Source organism: Parasteatoda tepidariorum, chromosome 1 (assembly GCF_982258835.1).
Source record: "Parasteatoda tepidariorum strain Cologne lab strain chromosome 1, Ptep-v5.0, whole genome shotgun sequence".
NCBI classification, from domain to species: Eukaryota; Metazoa; Arthropoda; class Arachnida; order Araneae; family Theridiidae; genus Parasteatoda; species Parasteatoda tepidariorum.
Genome location: NC_141755.1, coordinates 10,827,502 through 10,847,060, shown reverse-complemented (window position 1 = coordinate 10,847,060; position 19,559 = coordinate 10,827,502). Strand labels below are relative to the sequence as shown.

Sequence of the window (19,559 nt, the reverse complement as noted above, 5' to 3'; positions counted from 1 at the left end):
TACTGTAATAGTGCTGTTTTAAGTATACTTTTATGCATGTTAAAAACATATATAAAAACATTAACATGTTAAAAATTACTTAACATGTTAAAACTACTTACATTAACATGTTAAAACTTGTGTCTTCTTATACACGTTTTTAACATGTTATACATGTTAAAAGCATGCATAAAAGAATATTACAACCTGATTGAAAACTCGTCTTTGTATTTACTTATGAAGTTCCAATCCTCTGACGCAGAAGGACAGTGCTGTCCCTTTTACATATTTTTTCTGACGCCCTTATTACAAGTAAAATTATATTTTGGTACGTTTTATTTGTAAAAAAAAAACAGTCTAATTGTTACCAAAAAAATCTGTTGGATTATCAGAATTATGTTTCTTTTAAAATATAAAATCCAAAAAATAAGAGGGAAAATTTTTGTTTCATTCATCAACAATTTCAATAATGAATAACAAACTCTCGTGGATCTAAATAACTGCGAATCAGCTCAAATTAGGAAAAAAATATTGTTTGGAAGTGAGCCGTGTTCGGAAGAATTTACATTTAACGCAGAAAAATACATTGGTGTCTCATGCTGTATTTAAAAATCATAGTTTATTAGAATGCTAAATATGATATTTTTTACTTAGTTTGACCTAAACTAATACAAAATGATGAAAAAAGTATGAAAAATCAGATTAAAAAAAGTTCTGCTTCAAGGGGTTAAAAGTACAGACGAGAAAGAAAGAAATATGATAAATTTAGTAAGCAAATTTTCAAGGATTGGGAAAGGATTGGGAAAAATTGTATAAAATTTTTAATATAGTACCAATTTTGTATAAATTTTGAAGATAAAATTATTAAATTTAAATTTTGTTAGCTAAGAATTTCATTTCTCAGCTTAAAATATGAAAAATATGCCACATTCTTTTAAAAATTCAATAATTTTTTCAAACATTTATTAATTTACCGACTTGGAAAGCAAGAAAACTGAAAGGCTACAAAACATAAAGTGCAATTAACACTTTTTAAAAGATAAATTTAATGAAAAAATCATTTTAGTCTTGTATTTTAAGATACGGTCAACTTTAATTTTAAAGTTTAATTTTCTAACATAAAATTGTGCATTATATTTAAAATTGAAAATAGTTAACTTGTGCGTATTTTAGAAAATATTCTTTTTTCATATTGGTATTGCTTTAAATACAATTACTTTCAATTCCTTAAATAAATTTATTAACAATTATTTAAATACAATTATTTGTAATTCCTAAGAAGCAAAAAATTAAATTATACAAGGATAGTAAGTAATTACTCTACTTTAAACATAGTTTTAGAATTACTAATTAAATACTGTTAATTATCCTTCCGGGTGAATTGTTTTAATGTTGGAATCTTTAGTTTTTCAGGAATAAACCCTACTGAAAATTTAGCACTGCATAAAATAAGAACGAACCTAACTGAATAACTTTTGATTTAATAATCAGATCTTTGCATTTTAGGACTCAATCTTAATGATTCATAAAGATGTTAATAAATTTTTCCAGATGATATTTTAAGTTACGAAATCAGACACAAAAATGTATTTATTTTGAATAAAGATAATTTTTTTTCGGGGGATTCGGATTTTTGACCCCCAAAATATAGGACCGCACTCAGGGAATTTTGGTCTTAATAGTATGGTTAGGAGAGCGGTTTTAAAGTTTAAAACCATAATGTTAATCTTACTTTTTGCATATTTCGATTGAAAAACTTTTGCAGACAATTATAAATTTTGTTTATCCAAAGACAATCCCATGCAAAAAGGAGCTTTTAGTAAATGTTTATTATTATTTTTCTATTATTTTATATAATAACTGTCAAAAAATGTAGAAAAGGTATAAAATTTCTTTATATCATTTTAAAGAATGCAATTTTACAACTGGAAATGCAAACTTTTAGTGAAATTGGTCGAATAGTTCCTGAGAAATTTAATTTCAGAAAGGTCGTATTCTTAAAATTTGATTTCTCAGGAACAATTGACCGATTTTGCTCAAATTTTGTGTTTTGCTAAGTGAAGTTGAATTCCTTGAAATGATGTAAAAAATAGTGTACCTTATAATGCAAACTCTTTTCCACCATTATTAAATAAAATAATAAAATATAATCAATATTTACTAGAATATTTTCTTTTATATGAAATTACCTTTAAATAAACGAATTTTATAATTGTGTGCTAAGATTTTCAGTTCGTTTGAAAATTTCTCGAGATGCGGGGAAATACACGAAAAGTAACGTTAATTATTAAGGGGTCCAAACTTTGGATGGCTCTACTGACCTAAGTATTGGGACCCTATTTCCCAGAATGCGGCTTCCCCCATATTTTTGGGATTCGAAATCTGAATTCGTCAAAAAATGACACGTTTTTTCAGAGGAAGTACGCTTTTGCGTTTGATTTCATAACCTGAAATATCATCTGCACTAATTAATTAGCACTAAACCATTACGAATGAGTCCTAAAACTTAAAGATCCGATTATTGTATTAAAAGTTGTTCTAGGCGGCCCGTTTCTTATTTTGCGTAATGTACATTAGTAACTATTTACCTGCGATAAACTTAAAGTAACATAACATGGAATTGGTCTCCAACTTTTATGAAAATAGTCTCCTATTAAAGTATGTATAATTCCTCTTGTATCAACAAAGCGGATATTGGTACCATCAGCAATATATATTTCACCGTCTTTAGTTATGGCAATTCCTAAAAAAAAGGTAATGGATATTAGAAATTTATGGATTGTAAGAGTAGAAGTATTTTTCAAACATGTAACAATACATTCCAGATACTTTTTAAAGAAAAAAACATGGTTTTTTGATTTAAGGTGATTTGAATGATGTACATACTTGGATTAAAACAATAGATAATTTTTATACAGACAAAATTTCTTTACAACTCTTCTATTCAGTTTGAACTTTTTAACATCTCTCAAATTAACACAATGAATTTTCAAACTAATTTTTTTTAATGTAGTGTACCACGAAATTTATTAGTAATATAAAACTAGGTAACGAAATCGCAACTTTTTATTTAATTAGTTGATTGAAAGAGTAAGTCCCAGACACTGAAGTGGAAGTTATAGTTCATAGCTATAGAGCAAAAGATATAACTCATTATGAAGCTTTATTTTTTGTCGAAAATATGCAAATGGAAATGTCGAAGTTGACGTGTTTCAAGTGCTCAAAAATTTGTCAGATGTGAATGCGAGGAAGCAAAAGTGATTTGAGATATAGAACGTAAAGTTGCTACAAAAAAAGAAAGAAAATGAAGGTGTGTTATAAAGCTTGAAAAACGCAGTAGCCAAAAGTTAAAAAAAAAATTTAAAAAAAAGGAACAGAACAGGAAAAACCAATGTAGCCGAGAAGGGTAAATCAGAGAAAAAGCGTTTGGCAAGTTTTTGAAGTAAATGAGGTTTTTTAATAAGTAAGTTAATTGTTAACCGATTGTTTGTTAATTGTTAATCAAACTTAAAGCAAAAATATTAATATTTTCTCCTAAAAAGTCGTTATCTTTGTTCCGAATATAAACCTAAACTGATTCTGAAGCATGCGAAGGGTTATTTCTTTTCTTGAAGATACACAAAGCAGAGATTGTTACATAATAGAACCGGTTGAACTTTTTTCCTTACTTCAGAAATCACCTTATTTACAAGGCAAGCAGAAACATTCAAACCTAAACAGTCAGCCCATTTGCGTCGAGTTTAATATTCTTTGGAAAACAGCATTCTAAACTCCTATGCAATGAAAATAAAAATTGAAATTTTATACCTTTTGGGTATGCAAGCCTGGCATCTTTGGCTAGTCTGCCATCACCGCATTGATCCTTATCCCTGGGTAAACATTTTTCTCCACTGCCAACCACTGCTTCTGTGTTATTCTTAGTGCCTGCTGCCTCTGACATAGAAATGGTGCGCAAAATTTGGTGTTGTTCAGGATCAGAAATATATAAGTGGCCATCCACGGGACCCACAGTCAAATGATAACTGTACGATACCTGAGCCGGACTGTAAAAAAAAGAGAAGATCTTTACTTGATATGTTCAATTTATTTTCATAGCTTACGCAGTTTCTAAAAATATTTCCTATACTCTATAGTAAGTTAAGAAAAGATTACTGCGGCACTGTATTTAAATAATCATTCGCGAGTGCAGATAGTTCCGTTTTATTTCGTCATCGAATTATACAAATATGCTTTCAAAAAAAGAAAAAAAGAAAGTTTTAAAATTTAATTCGCACTATCTTTTACGGTATATATTATAGAATTTATTTAAATAAAAGTTATAGCTTCATGTCCTTACTGGAATCCTAGATTTGGCAAACAGATTTCGATAAATAAGGAGAACATTCGTTCTTGAAAAAGAAACATGATATTATATGACGTGATACTATATGACGTTGAGAGACCATTGGATTTGATTGAACCACTAAAAATGGCACATCTTATGCAAACATGCTCTTAACAAATCAAATGAGAGATAAAGAATTTTTATTTTTGCTTCGCTGTAGAAGAAAATCGTCTGCAAGAAACAATATTTATTATTCTTTTCTAAGTTTCTTTAAATGAGTTCATGGTTATGCTTCATTATTCGTTACCACTATTCGGTTTAGACATCATTTTTATTAATTCGTATTACTTGATAATTAATTATTGTTAATAACTATTACTAATAATAATACGAAAGCAAGCAAAAAAGAGACTTTACAACGTAATTTCAGGAGTTGGGGATATTGATGCACGCTCGCACTGTGAGCTTTACATTCATTTAGCGTGCACTTAGATGCAAACAGGCTCTTACCGTAGTCCCTATGAAGAGAGCCTGCTTGCATCCCTATGGAGTACCTATGGAGAGCATAGTCCTTCTTCTTAACTTGCAACAGAGTATAACTCCAAGTTTTTATGTTCCTCGTTAAATAGTTATGCAAAATTTCTGTTTAGTTCATTTTCTGTATAAAATTATTGAATTTTAATGATACTTCTGTTGCTCTGTTATTATATAGTTGATAATTTGCAGTGAGCATTTATTTTCAATGACTCAGTACAAGTTTACGTGTGCTAAGTTACTTGCCGTAGTAAAAATCTGTCTTAAATGCCTCTACTGGTGATTTAAGGTAAACAAGTACTATCTTACAATTACGAGATGAATTCTTTATGAGATTTACATCAGTCTCATCTCGTGATTGCCAGACAGTTGAGGAGAGTGGGGTAAATTGTGACATTTTTACTTAACTGTTTTTAACTAACAAAAAATGAAATATATTATTAGTATTAATTGACAGACGAGTAAAATAGACTATCCTCTACTAGAAAAAAAATAAATACCTTATTTTAAATCTTATTATATTAGTTATTAACAATTTTTGACAGTCGTGCACTTGTTACAATTGTCCCCACTTACTGGGTCAATTGTAACAGTTCTTAAATTCAACTAAAACATAGTTAATTATACATATTATCATAGTTGTGATATATTTTTTTATTGATCAAAATAGTAGTGATATTTTAGGAGTAAAAATAATAATGAACAGAGACCTAAAGGGTTAAACCTTTAACTTTAAGGGGTTAAACATTTTAATTTATGCTGCGAAACGTGTTAAATAAAATAATGCACATGCAACATAATATAAATGATATAGGAAACTATTGGTGGTATTTAAAGAGTTAAGTAATGGTTTGTAAACATAAGATTATTTATTTTCAGCTGTTACATTCGTCCCTTTACTTATTGTTACATTTGTCCCCAAGACGCCATTTCAGCTTTATTTGTTAAAAAACAATGCTAGTTAATTAACAAAACTAATCTTTTTTATTTTGAAATGTCAATTAAGGTGTCCACTTACATATACGGTCAATAATTTTTATTTGTTTAAACAAAATTACTTTGTTACAATATAGTATTCTAATACCAAAAAAAGTACTTACATAGCGCAAAAATATCTTTTGCAATGTAACTCTTTCAAAAGTACATAAAAATTTTTGCCAGCAGGGATGTACATGTAGATTTATTAAATACATCTTGTGCACCACCTAGGAACCAAATCTAGAACCCGACACTCGAAATTTTTGCTCTGTTACAATCGTACCCTGTTACAATTGACCACCACTTAAAGGAAAAAACGCAATAAAAGCGCTCCTCCTTCAGAAAGTAGAGTATATGATAAGATAATAATCATGTTATTTATATATGTATTATTTGCTATCAAGTCTCAATTCATAAATTAAAACGTTCTAATGGTATCTTTTGAATATATGAACACAACCGAGATATAATTACAATGAAACTAAATCACAATGTTATTAACGGTTATTGGCTTCTATAGTTTTGTAATAAATTAAAATAAAGTGTTTGCAGTGATATGCACTGTAGCAGTAATATGCACTTTTGCTATATAGATCCGGATCAATATGCGTGCAATCGGTATCAATATGTGTACGCTTGTACATGCCGAAACATTTTGTACTGTAAAATTCCTTTTCAACGGAACATGATACTGGAAAAATTCTAATACACCATATTTTTAACAGTAGTGTATCAGTGAATATCTCTAATTAAATAAATATTACTGTAAAAATTAAGGTATAGCATTTAACTGTAAAAATGAATTTTTTACGGATGATTCACCGAAGTGCCGGTACTTTGTACCGTAATTTGATCTGGAATCTTTCATAGTGAACAGTGTTATTCCTACGCTAAAATTAGTTTTTACACGTATAATGGAAATACTGTTTTCGGCAACTTTGTTGTAATACAATTATTTCCTCCATGTTTAAAAAGAAATCAGCATAAATATCAACAAAAGAAAACTTTGAATTTTCTATAAAAAGCAAACTAATGGATTGTAATTTTGTATGTACAGTAAAATAAACTTGTCTTTAATAGTAAAGTTTTAAGTATCCTCCTAAGCATTTCTTATTAATTTTTATTAATTTCAAACATTTTTAATTAATAAAAAAAGAAAATTTACAATAGCTTTATCCTCACAAAAAAATCCCATGAAATCTCTTACCTAAGTTCAACAACTGTCGTAACTTGACCATCAGTTGTTATTTTACGTATTAGATTGAAATCTCCTACATAAATTGTTCCATCTGGTCCACTTGCTAGAGCTACTGGTGCCAGCAATCTTTGAGCTCTTGCCAAACCGTTACATCTTTGACATTGGAGAGGTCTTTGCTGACCGTCTCCCATTTTTGTCAGTAAGAGTTTCGGTTTGTTTTTTAAGTAAATATTATTTCCATCTCCTTTTTGTAGAATGCCTGTAAAGATTTATAAGTGACGCTTTTAAGATGCACATTACTTGTAACACAATAACTGAAAAATTGAATAGTTTATTCATTGTGCATTGATAATTTTACATCAATCCAATAATTTTACATTACTTGTTACGCAATAATTCAAAATATATTTTAAATCTGACACAGCAGGAAAAGTATTACATTGTTTCTCTATATTAAAAAATAAGTGCCTTTGATGTCACTGCATTGGGTTCACATCAATGTTGTATATAGTTTTACTGCGCAAAAAGTCTAAGACTTAGAAATTTGAAATTATTAAGGCTTAAAGAACAAAAAATATGGGGATTAAGATGCATTAAAATAAAAGAACAATCGATAATTAGTAAGAGAAATGTTAACTGTAAACTTGTTGGAAAAATACCATAGGGGACCCAGGAATACAAATACAGATTTAAATGCTAAAAAGGGTAATACTTGATTATGAACTTAACGCAAATTTTCTTTTTTTAAATTTCAATTTGTTCGAAAGTTATTGCGCTTCAAAGTGTTCTTTATTTTTAAATTTGTTCTCAATTATTTCTGTTTTACTTTACATTTTTCTTTGTGGTTCAAAATCTAAAAGGACTAGAGCTTGAAATTACGAAGTGCAAATTATAAAGTCCAGAAAATGTTTAATTAGTGTGATATAGCAAAAGAAGTACAATTCGATTGCTAGTTCAAAAACTATTGATTGCATTTGCCCATTAAAGCTGATTCTCAGAAAAATGAAAATGTATACATGCAGTAACTATTTTTCCATCTTTCCAACGGCCCATCTTCACTGATTCTCCGTGGGGGTGAAAGAGTTTCCCCTGTTATTGATCTTCCGAAATTAATCCTCGAAATGCAACAGATGGAAATCATCTGTTGCATTTCAAGGATTGCAACAGATGACTAACATCTAGAACAACCATATGTAAACGAACATAGGCACAAATTTTAAATTTTTAAACTTCTTGAGAACAAACAAAATGGTATGTTTAGCAGAACGCGACACATCCTTAACTAATTTTTCAAATTTTTTTTAAAGTTTTTTTAATTTCACTTCTTAAATCAGTGATCATTTCGGGATCCATGACAGGATGAGAATTTTATATTATGTTTTAAACAGACTCCATTAAGGAAATTTTAAAAAACGCATAAAATTTACTTCGTGTGATGAGTATTTTAATGATTTCATTAAAATTATTAAAATACTCATCTTTTTTCTTTGTAATTAAGTTGACTTTAAATAACCCTCTTTGATTATTTATATTTCACCTCTGTCTAGCACAGAATCACAAGTATGAGAAAACTTAAAATTGATTTCTAAATTAATATTGCTGCTTTACTCTTTAATTCCTTACTTCATTTGTCTTTGAATTGGAGAAGAGGAAAATTTAATTAAATATCTCTGTATCGTTACATTAGCTTAAAATTTAATACATTTATACATGTTTGAGGGTAAATAGTAAGTGTCGACCTTCTGAATGTTAGGTTTTAATTAATTGCGTTATTAAGATAGCAATTTAGCATATTAGTATACATAAATATGTTTCAAAATTAATGAATTTAAGTCGGAAAATTACTAGAAATCTTATGAATTTAATTGAAATAATTCGGATGCAAATTTGGTTGGTATAACCATAAAATGTTTCATCTTATATAAAAGCTATCTTATTAACAATTTAATCGTATTTTAGTTTTTAACATAAAATACATTTAATTACTTGATCTGAAATCACACAATTATTATCTATAAATGGATTTAATATTAAAATTGGTTTAGTTTAAAATACTTAATGTTTAGTTAAAATACATAATAATAAATAAGACAAAATGCTTTTCAAAATTGCAATTTGTAATTTTTATTAATTTATAGAAGCTTTTTTTTTGTTGGTTGATATTATTGTTTTGTGTTTGAATATTATCGTACAAAAGTATCGTTCAAAAGTGCGTACACGAGTCGTAAGAACATCATGATTGAAAGATTTAAGAAAAATAGATTGATAAATTTATAATTTTTTCTGTGTTTTCCGTATAAAACTTTGCCTTACATTATTAGCTACATTGAATGTGACTAATATTGCAATTTCTCTAGACTAAAGTAGATTTTTCTTTCGAATAGAGTAAAATCACTTGAAAATAATGGAATACTTAAAGTCCTATATTGTTTTGAAATATGTTCAAACTTCGTAAGTAATCCCAACGCATAATTAATCAAAAACATATGAATAATTTTTTCCAAGGTGTACGATTAATAAAAACGTTTAAAAATGTTCAGAAGTATGATTAATTATTTCCAAAAAAGTAGAACAGCCTGTCATTTTACTACGATTTCTTAAAAGCCTCAACTATGTTTCTGAGTTGCCTTATAAATTTCGAAAAAAACTATTTTAAATGTTATTATGTAAAAAAAATTGCGTTTGTCAGATATAAAATAAATGTATTATAAAAAAAACGCCTTTAAAATTTGTTCTAAAAATTGAATAAATAGTAATTGAACAAATGGATGCAAATATGCTTCTTAAGAACATTTGAACTATCTACATGCTCAAAAATAACTTGAAGACGACAAATCTGTTAATTAAAAGTCCTAAAACATAGAAGTGGCCAGTGTTTAGCAACCACTGTTAATGTATAAAAATTGTGACAAATGACATGATATAGCAAAATCATGTTTATTTAATGTCAAGCTATTGTATCGGAGATAAAAGACTGAAAAAAAGTTTAGTTTTTGCATTTGAATTTGATAATTAAAATCCTCTCTCAATGCACATAATGAGGCATAATGACGAAGCCTTCAGTAATTCTCATGATTAATTCTTTTTCGATAACCTTTGAGTTTGTTGATTCATTGGAAGGCTTAAAACGATTAGTACAATTTATTTGTGAGAAAACGTTTTATAAAAGCATTCTAAATTTTTAACTTGTACCCGGACACATTTTTAGAGCATATAGAAACCGTGGTTTCTTTCTGGAAGATTAAAATATTTATAAAATATCAGTCAAATTTTTTGTACCTTGTTGGTACGTATGAAGGCGTCTTATTTGAAGAGTGATTCAGGTCCATTTTTGTGATAGAGATTCTTAAAATCTAGCGTTTGTGTTTTATTAATTTTAATTGTGTTAGATTAACCACAACTGACTAATTTTGAGCTGCGGTTTTTGAGAGGATTTAACATACACCTCTCAATTAGGTAACCCAGGTTCGAATTCCAGTCGTGGATGGTGGCCCGAATTCTGCCACAGGCTCGCATCGACCACAGTGCTGATGTAAAATACCCTCAGTGGTAGAAAGATCATAGGTTCGAATCTCCTTCCCTTCGAGCTAACCGTGGGAGGTTTTCTCGGTTTTCCTCATCATGTTCCATCAGAAGGCCAGTTTGTCCCAATGATTAATCCAGGCGTTCCTTTGTCTATTGGATCGGGTTCAAAATTACAGAGCTATGGAGTTGATTAATTTTATTTGGTCATTAGTTTTATTTTTTTCGGCGGCTGAGTTTTTTTTCCTTCTGATTTACAAATTTAAATTTTTCTTTTATATTCAGCTTCTTAAAACGCAAAAATAATTATTGATTTTGAAGACGAGAATTGTAAAACAGAAAACAGTTCTCTGTGTCGGAGTCATACACAATATATCATAACCATATACATCATATATCATAACCATATTACACCATATTATTCTGAGTAAAAACCTTTACTTTTTTGTAATTTATAACTTTATAATTACTTCGAAGTAGACACAGTAATTATATAATTTCATAACAAAAAAGGTTTCCTGTTAACTGCCTTGTAAGAACAAGTATTTTTAGATTGTTTATTTTATAGTTAATTTTTATCGTTACATTTTTTATAGTTATAGTTTTATTTTTTTTATAGTTTCCTTTTTTTAATAGTTTTATTTTTTTCAGTTTCATTTTTATGTTAGTTTTTAATAATTTATAGCTAATAGTTTTATTGGCTGTAAATTGCATTGAATAGCTAGTAGCACAAAAAAAGCTTAGTTTTGTTGAATAGTTCATGGAAGAAAAAATTCTGTCAAAGGTGCTGAAATGTATGGCAATGACATTTCTGGTAAGTCCCCTATAATTCTGGTAATAAAAACTGAAATATACGGTACGTCAATTCTTTATTTGGTATGTTAACGGATTATCTAATGCATCCGTTAATTATGATTTACCGTGTTAACGCTCATAAGCCAAATGATTTTCGGAAATTCTAGTTCTCAGAAATAGAGTACCACATGTTTAGTAAACAATACAAAACGGAAAATTAAATTTAACCAAATAAATGGTTTTTATTACGTGTTCAAAGATATCACAATAGAATTATCAAATTTTTTACCTCAATTTCTAAACTTTATTACAGATTCTAAAGCCTTATTTTGTTGTTAATTTACCCAAATTCATTACCAGAGTGTTTCGGTAAAAATTGCACAGATTTTTTGTGTTCCCGTAAAGACAGAAACACTTTACATTTTACCATATTCTGGTAATTTTACCATACTTTTTTTCTCAGCGTGCACTTGATGTCAAATATAAACTAAGAATGGTTTGAATACAAATTATCTAGATTCATTTTTTTACTTGATTAGAACTAAAGCATATTACTTCATATTCAAGATGACAGAATACTTAAAATTAAAGATACTTACATGAACTCATTAAACTAAAATGTGAAATTCAAGAAGTTATTTCAAAACATGTAATGATTATGATGTATGTCATTAAAAACAGTGATATTCAAAAGGATAGGAGTGATTAATATTAAAAAACCTGTTGACTGATGTAATATATGGCATCAAGTTCTTCAGCGTTATAAAAATGCTATTGTTTTAAATTATATTAGAATAATCGTCAGTTTTCAAAAAAATCTAATTAAAATACTGTGTAATATGGTTAGTTATCATATTTTCCCTAACATACTTTTTTGTCTTAATTGAAGTTAGCACTTGGAATTCAAAATGATTGCATATAATGAATTTTTGAAAGATCTGCATTTATGTTAAATTTAACTTTTGATTCATATATCATTTCATTTTATGTAGCAATTGAATGAATTAGTCGAAGTCAAAATAATTTAAACATTATGCTGAAAACGAACCTCCCACTTCCACGATAAATTTTAAATTTTACGCATAATCTGTTGTTATGAATTATTGACGATATTAAACATCATTGACAATGCTAGAACTACCTGTTTCCCATGGAATGATTAAATTCAGTGTCAAAACTCCAAAGACATTTATGATTTTATCAACTCAGAATTTTTGAATATTAAGTTCTGCATTCTAATGCATAATGCACTATATGCATGACTGTCCATGGAGCGATTTTATTGCTGCTCATTTGGTTTTGTGAATTTCAAATAGAATAATTTTGGCACCAGATAACGTTGGTCTTTATTACTGGGTCATTGAGTTTAGGGGAGAATCTGTTTTGATTCAGGTTCCGTATTGTAAAAACCGAAATTTAATGGTATCTTTAATTTTTAAATTGTTACAATGCGAAGTAAGAAGTAAGACTTTTTGATTTAAATTTCTTATTGTAAGAAACTAAATCAAATGTTTTTCTTGAAGGAAATTATCACTTGTTCTATTATTGGATAAGATATTACTAAGACCAGTAGCTTTTTTATTTAAATACTTTGCAGAGAAACTTCGTTTGAATGCTAGATTATAAACTTTTAAGCTTATTCAATTACTGGATAATTGATTTTTATAAGACGTAGATATGATTTATTCGTTTTCTGTTTAAAAATATATTTGGACTTAGCTTTAATAATTTAAAATCTAAACTTTTTTCTAGATTAGTTTCTTAATGAGCTGTTTTTATAACGTTGTTCTAAAAGCTGAATTTTAACATCAAATTATGACACTAAAATGAACAAAAAAACTGTTTTTACATTAATCAAAAGTATACACTGTTACACTTTCGAAATAATAATTCTTCTTGTATTTGATTTAAACAAATGATTTTTGCTTTTAGTATGCTCACTTTCAGAAAAATTGACGGCATGCATCTTGTATTTATTCCTAAACTGTTGTTATATTTTAATTGTATGTAATGGATAGCCCAGTTATAGATAGTTTATATTTAAAAATCACCTAGGGGACGAAATATATGATGAATTTGCGTTTTAAGTGCTGAAGTTCTTGCAACTGAAAATGAAAATTATTAGTTTGTTTCTGTCATTTTATTCTTTTTGGCTTAATACATCTCCTAAAATATTATTTATGCAAATATTAATTTGCAGTTTTGTATTGTATAGATTAATAAAAACTTTATTATTGTTATTTTCCACTTACATATATAAATATAGATATGAATTTCTGTGAGTAAGGAATAATATGATTTATCTAACTGAATAACTAATGAAAATATTGTGAAATAATTAAAAAATATAATACCACAATAACAACAAATATTGTAAGACCAAACAGCTCAGTAATTTTTGCAGAAAAGCTGTGGTAATTAATTTGTTAAAATTAACAATAAAATATAATTTCATAATGTGTTATAAAATTTGGTAAGTGTGGTAAAATTTGGTGATTTTATTACGAAACTTTGGAGCATAACATAAAGATAATTTATTCGGTTAAATTTATTTTTTATTTTGTATTTTTTAGTATATGTGTGGGAACGAGAACCATAATTTTGAAAATCAGAATATCTGGTAAACCGCTATCTTACGAAAGGAAACTGTTACTGTTCAGTAAATGTTTAAATACTGTATACACACACACATATATATATATATATATATATATATATATATTTTCTTCTCCGGAATTATGGTTTTTTTCTACCAGAAATGTCATCACCATAGAATATTGTAATTTAAATAGATTTTTTCCCTACGTGTACAAACAAGTACTAACAAGCAATCCAGCATTCACCTTGTATATTAAATGTTAACATTTACCACTTTATATGAGAAATAATGTTTTTGAATGAAATATATTATATTTGGTATTCTCCACTATTGTATACTGAATGACTGCATTAACAAGTGTTATTGCAAAATAATGATTTTGAACAGGCATTTTGAATATTTTTAAAAGCGACTTTTGAAAGATTAGAGAATGCTAGCATTCAGTAATTTTAGCGGTTAAAATTAATATTATTACATTTTATAACTTAAAGTAACGCGGAATTGTCACACATCTAATATATATAATTCTCTTACGTGGCTCCCAAATATTGGCTCAACGTTTTCAACGTTTGCTTTGTTTTGTTTGCGTTACTATTTCTCTTACACGGTGGAATCGACCAATGATTGCTGCTAAAAATGTCACATGCCAAATCTAGATGAGGTGGCTCAACATATAGCGTTTTTAAAAACGGAAACTGAAATAACCAGAGAGCATCAGCTGCGGCAATCTCATACTATTAAGCTAGGCAGAAGTGAGTAGTGTTTGTCGATAGTGTTTGTTTAGTATTTTGTCGAAAGCGCTTTTTTACACGAATTTATATGTTGCGAATTTATTTGACGATTTTTGATTTATATCACGAATTATACTATAGTCCATTTCTAATAGGTTTAACGAATTACATGTCATTTATTTGAATTCAAATTTATTTTAATGACTTAGTATTTACTGAAAAGATGTAATTTTTTTTAAAAAAAGTTTTTCTATGGATTTGAATGATTGTTTTGAATTCTTAGAATTTTGTGCATTTGCAATGTACCTGAGTTAGTAGAGTGCGAAGCGAGCTTGGTTTGCGAAGCAAAACATATAAGATTGCGGAGCATTTTTTGGGGGTTGACGAGCGTCAGCGAACAGGGGGCGCAGCCCACTAGTAAGAGAAAATCCGGTAAAATTACAGTACCCTATGGTAATAAGATGTTATAGTAAAAACATCCATTATTCTGGTTTATAATACCACAGTATACGTTGTTTAAATAATTTATTTGCTAATTTTTCCGTTCGTATACAGTGGTCGAAAGTAGCGTGCTACAAGTAGCGAAACTACTGTATATGCTACTTTTTTCCCGTAGTTTGTAGTGTAGTGCGCTACTTTTTAAAAGAAGTAGTGTAGTGAGTAGTGCGATGCACCAAATGGTAGTTTGCACCGGTTCCTGTCTTTTAATGTTAATTAAATAAAGGAACAAAGTGTAAATCCTTCGTGATCCCGTCAACGTACGCATTGAGAATGCCTCTGTGGCTGAGATCTACGTCTGTTGCTAGGAAAAATCGGTGCGAAATCGGTTGAGTTGTTCCCGAGAATTTTAAAATATCTGACGTTTTAAAATTTGATTTCATAGGGACTGTAAAGTTCGTCTTTGTGTGTGATTTCGTAACTTAAAATATCGTCAGCTTTTAATTAATTAGCATATTTGAGGTCACCCCCTCAAAACCATTAAGATTGAGTTAAAACGTGAACATCCTATCATTAGATCAAAAATTATTTAGGGTGGTCAGGATTTTTGTTTTTTGCACTCTGCACTATTTCTTAGAGGGTATAAAAAAGCAGGGCTCGAAAAAACTCAGAAATTTTACCCGTCCCCGAGGACGGCTTGTCCAACAATGCACCCGTCCTCCGTTGAAACTAACCCGTCGCTTTTAAATAAATAAAAATATAATTTTCTCCTATTTATTACAAACATTTATATAAATTGCAAAATGAATTAGTCGTTACTAGGATTACATTATACAGTAGTAAAAGAAATACTAGGTTACTAATAGTAACCTAGTATTTCTTTTACTACTAGTATAGGTTACTAGGTTAGTATAGGTTATAGTATAGGTTAGGTTACTAATATAGGTTACTAACCTATATAGTATATAGGTTATATATAGGTTAGTAACCTATACTTAGTTACCTAGTATAGGTTACTAATAGTAACCTAGTATTTCTTTTATGAAATAATTTAAATGACAAGGGTCAAGTTATCTGGAATGTCAAGTTATCCGAAGGTACTGAGTTTTTTAAATGAATCAAATATGACGCTTGCCAGTTCCACAATCAAGCCAATGATTTACAGAGGTTTCTGAACAGAAATCTGAAAGGGGTTTTCCATTTAGGTAGATGTTCATAGCTGCTTTTAAAGCTTCTTGTTTAAGACCAGTACGTATTGTGTTTTTTTTTTTTTTGTAAGTTTATTGCTGCAAAGCCCCTTTCAACCGCTGCAGTATTCCTAGACAGAGAAAACATCAATATATGCGCAGTATGTTGCTGTATTGTGGGTCATTTTGCTGCCTTCTAACTTACAAGACTCTTGTCAGATAACAAAAATTGAAAATGTATCACGAACATTAACGGGAAAATGGCCGTCCGCGCGGACGTCGTATTCGAGAAATTCGTTGTCCGAGGAGAATTTTTGACCGTCGAGGACGGGCGGACGGGCTGTTTTTCGAGCCCTGTAAAAAAGCATTCATCACGTAAATCACAAATACTTGATAATTTCCGAGCATTTCTTAAATCACTGTCGAGAAAATCATAGAGTTTGAAAGTTTAAAGATCAAATTCGTAAGAAAAGTGCTTTAGAATAAAAACTATTTCTTGTAAACATGAATTAAAATTGCTTAATATCTCCTAGTGACAACATTCCGAAAGTAGTTTGGACTCGCTACATGTAAAAAAAGTAGTTGCATTTAACTATATTTGTAATTAAGTAGTTGTAATTGTAGTTAACTACAAAGAAAATGTAGTTTTTTCGACCACTGTTTGTATAGTATCAATTTACCAAAAATTCTGGTTTTCAAGTTTATAGTTCCTATTACATCACATTTAGTAAAAAATACAAAACTGAATTGTAAATTTAACTGAATAAATTATTTTTATGCCATGCTCTGAGGAATTATGATAAAATTACCAAATTTTACCACATTTTCTAAATTTTTCACATATAAAACCACATTTTATTGCTTATTTTAATGAAATCATTATCAAAGCTCTTTGATGAAAATTACTGAGCATTTTGCTTTCCTTATAGACAAAACACGGTAAATGTAAATATATTCCTGTAGTTTTAACTATTTTTTTATCAAGTTCTGAAGAATAAATATATTTTAGAATAAATGCATTTTTTTATTTGAATATACATATAATTTAGTCAAGAACTCAATACTTTATTCAGTAATCTTTTTCATCAGTTAAAGTTATTCTCATTTGCATAATACAGTTATTAATTTAATTTGAATTTATTTTCAAATAGCGAAATTCATATAATAGTTTTGTGTTTATGAAATAAGTTGATGATAAATTTTACTTTAGTACCGAAAGGTTTAAACACAATTAAATTTTAAATTTTAGTTACTTCAAAAGCAAAATATATATAAAAACTAATTTATTATAATTTAAACTATTAATAGTTTAGTGACAGTGATACTAATTATGTTTTTAAGTAAAGCAGAAAATGATAGAATATTTTTAATATTTTTATAAATTATATTGCTTCACACATGATATTCTATTCCAAGAAAGAATAATATTAGAGAAAAATAGTTTACCCCAGAGAATAACCAGTAATTTATATTTAATTTACATGTAACATAACAAATAATTTACTAAAACAAATTGAAAAATTAGCACAAGTATTTTATAATGCATTCTTCGTGCAAGTTGAACATCCTCACTTGACAGTTTACATGTGAAATAATTTTATTTAATAAATATTTCAGATGTTCACCACAGTCATATACGAATGTTACCATTTATTGAACCATGCCAGCATTCACTAAAATTTGATTCTTTACAGTTCACTATAGTTTTTCTAATAATTCTAAATTTAATTCCCTTCAGTTCATTATGATTTTTAAAAAAAAATTATTTGGCGACAACATGTTACTTGGATATGCATTTATTTATTTATAATTTTTTTCTCGCTTAGTTAAAAACAGTTATCAGCAAATGAAAGTATTCTCATTTTCATGATCTCATCCACATAATATATTACAGCAGAAATATTTTATCATTTATTCTTCACAGAAGCTTAATATCAACATTTCCAGTTTAGGTGAGAAATAATTATAATTAATAAATATTTTAGACCTTTACCAAAGTGATATACAACTATTAACATTACTGGACCATTCACTAAATTTGATTCCTTACAGTTCACAATAATTTTTTTAATAATTATAAATTTGATTTACTTACAGTTTTTTTAAAAATAGTTATTTAGAGACAGCATGTTACTAGGATATGCATTTATTTATCAAAAAATGCTTTGTTTATTTAAAGACAGTTATCATCAGTTGAAAGTGCTCCCATTTTCATGATCTTATTCACATAGTATATTAATTCAATTATTTCGACTTAATTCCCAAGTAGTGAAAGGCTTGTAATGATTCTGAATGAATCAACTACGCTGCTGTGCAATTTTACCTTGGCACAGAAATGTATATGTATAATTTAATTTCAAACTTATTTAATTATTTCGAAAGCAAACGATAAATAGAAATTAATTTATCGTAAATTAAACTACGAATATTTTGGAGATACTAATTATGTTTGTAATCAAAACAAACCCAGTAAAATATTTTATTTAATTATATTACTGTGCATTTGATATTTTTCCTATAAAAGAATTAAACTGGAGAAAAATACTGCTAAACGATAAATTACCTGATCTAGATTTTTCTACTTTAATTAACTCTAGTGAAATTCGGGTGCAATTAAAGTCAGTGGAACAGATTAATTTTAGGAGTTAAGATTTGGATTCCTTCCAAACTTCAACAGAGTAAACAGTTTAAACTAGAGAAGTTTAAAAAGGTTTAATAGAAAATAGTAGAGAGTAGAATGTTATTAAGACATTCGGAAATACAAATTAAAATTTTTCTGAGTTTATAATAAAGCACTTTTAATACAGCGATTTTTCATAAAACAGCAGTTAGAGGATCATTAAGTTTAAAAAAAAAATAGTTATTTTCTTTTAAAGCAGGGAATTTTCATATTTTAAAGCTTGTTTAGATAAAAGACAATGATTTATTTATATAGTAAAATTTAACTTGCAACTCTTCAATGAATAATTGGAATAGTTATTTTTAAACTTTTTTCGTCTTGTTTTACTTGGTTTTGTTCCATTTCTTTTATTTCATTTCATTTTACTTTATTTAAGAATTGCGAACAAAATATTTTAATTTAAAATCACATTTTACACATTAAATGTCGTAAAATGCATTGTAGATTTATATGATGTATGAATGACATTTTAACAAAATTGTAAATAAGAATGAAATGGTTATAAGTATTTCGAGTCTCATGCATCAGATTAACAAACTTTTAAACACGCGTGTGAATTATGTTGTTAATGATACCAAACTTCGAACACCAAAC

The 19,559-nt window shown here is 28.2% G+C and overlaps 1 protein-coding gene across 1 annotated transcript in view; it reads right to left on the bottom strand.

Annotated features, from left to right (window-relative positions):
- LOC107455277 (teneurin-m) overlaps positions 1-19,559 on the bottom strand; it is a 467,942-nt gene that overhangs the window by 44,697 nt on the left and 403,686 nt on the right. The window contains exons 22-24 of the mRNA XM_016072782.4: positions 7,023-7,272; positions 3,787-4,022; positions 2,568-2,722 (exon numbers count right to left, since the gene is read on the bottom strand). Coding sequence (XP_015928268.2) covers positions 2,568-2,722; positions 3,787-4,022; positions 7,023-7,272 — 641 coding nt within the window. The remainder of the gene's footprint in view (positions 1-2,567; positions 2,723-3,786; positions 4,023-7,022; positions 7,273-19,559) is intronic.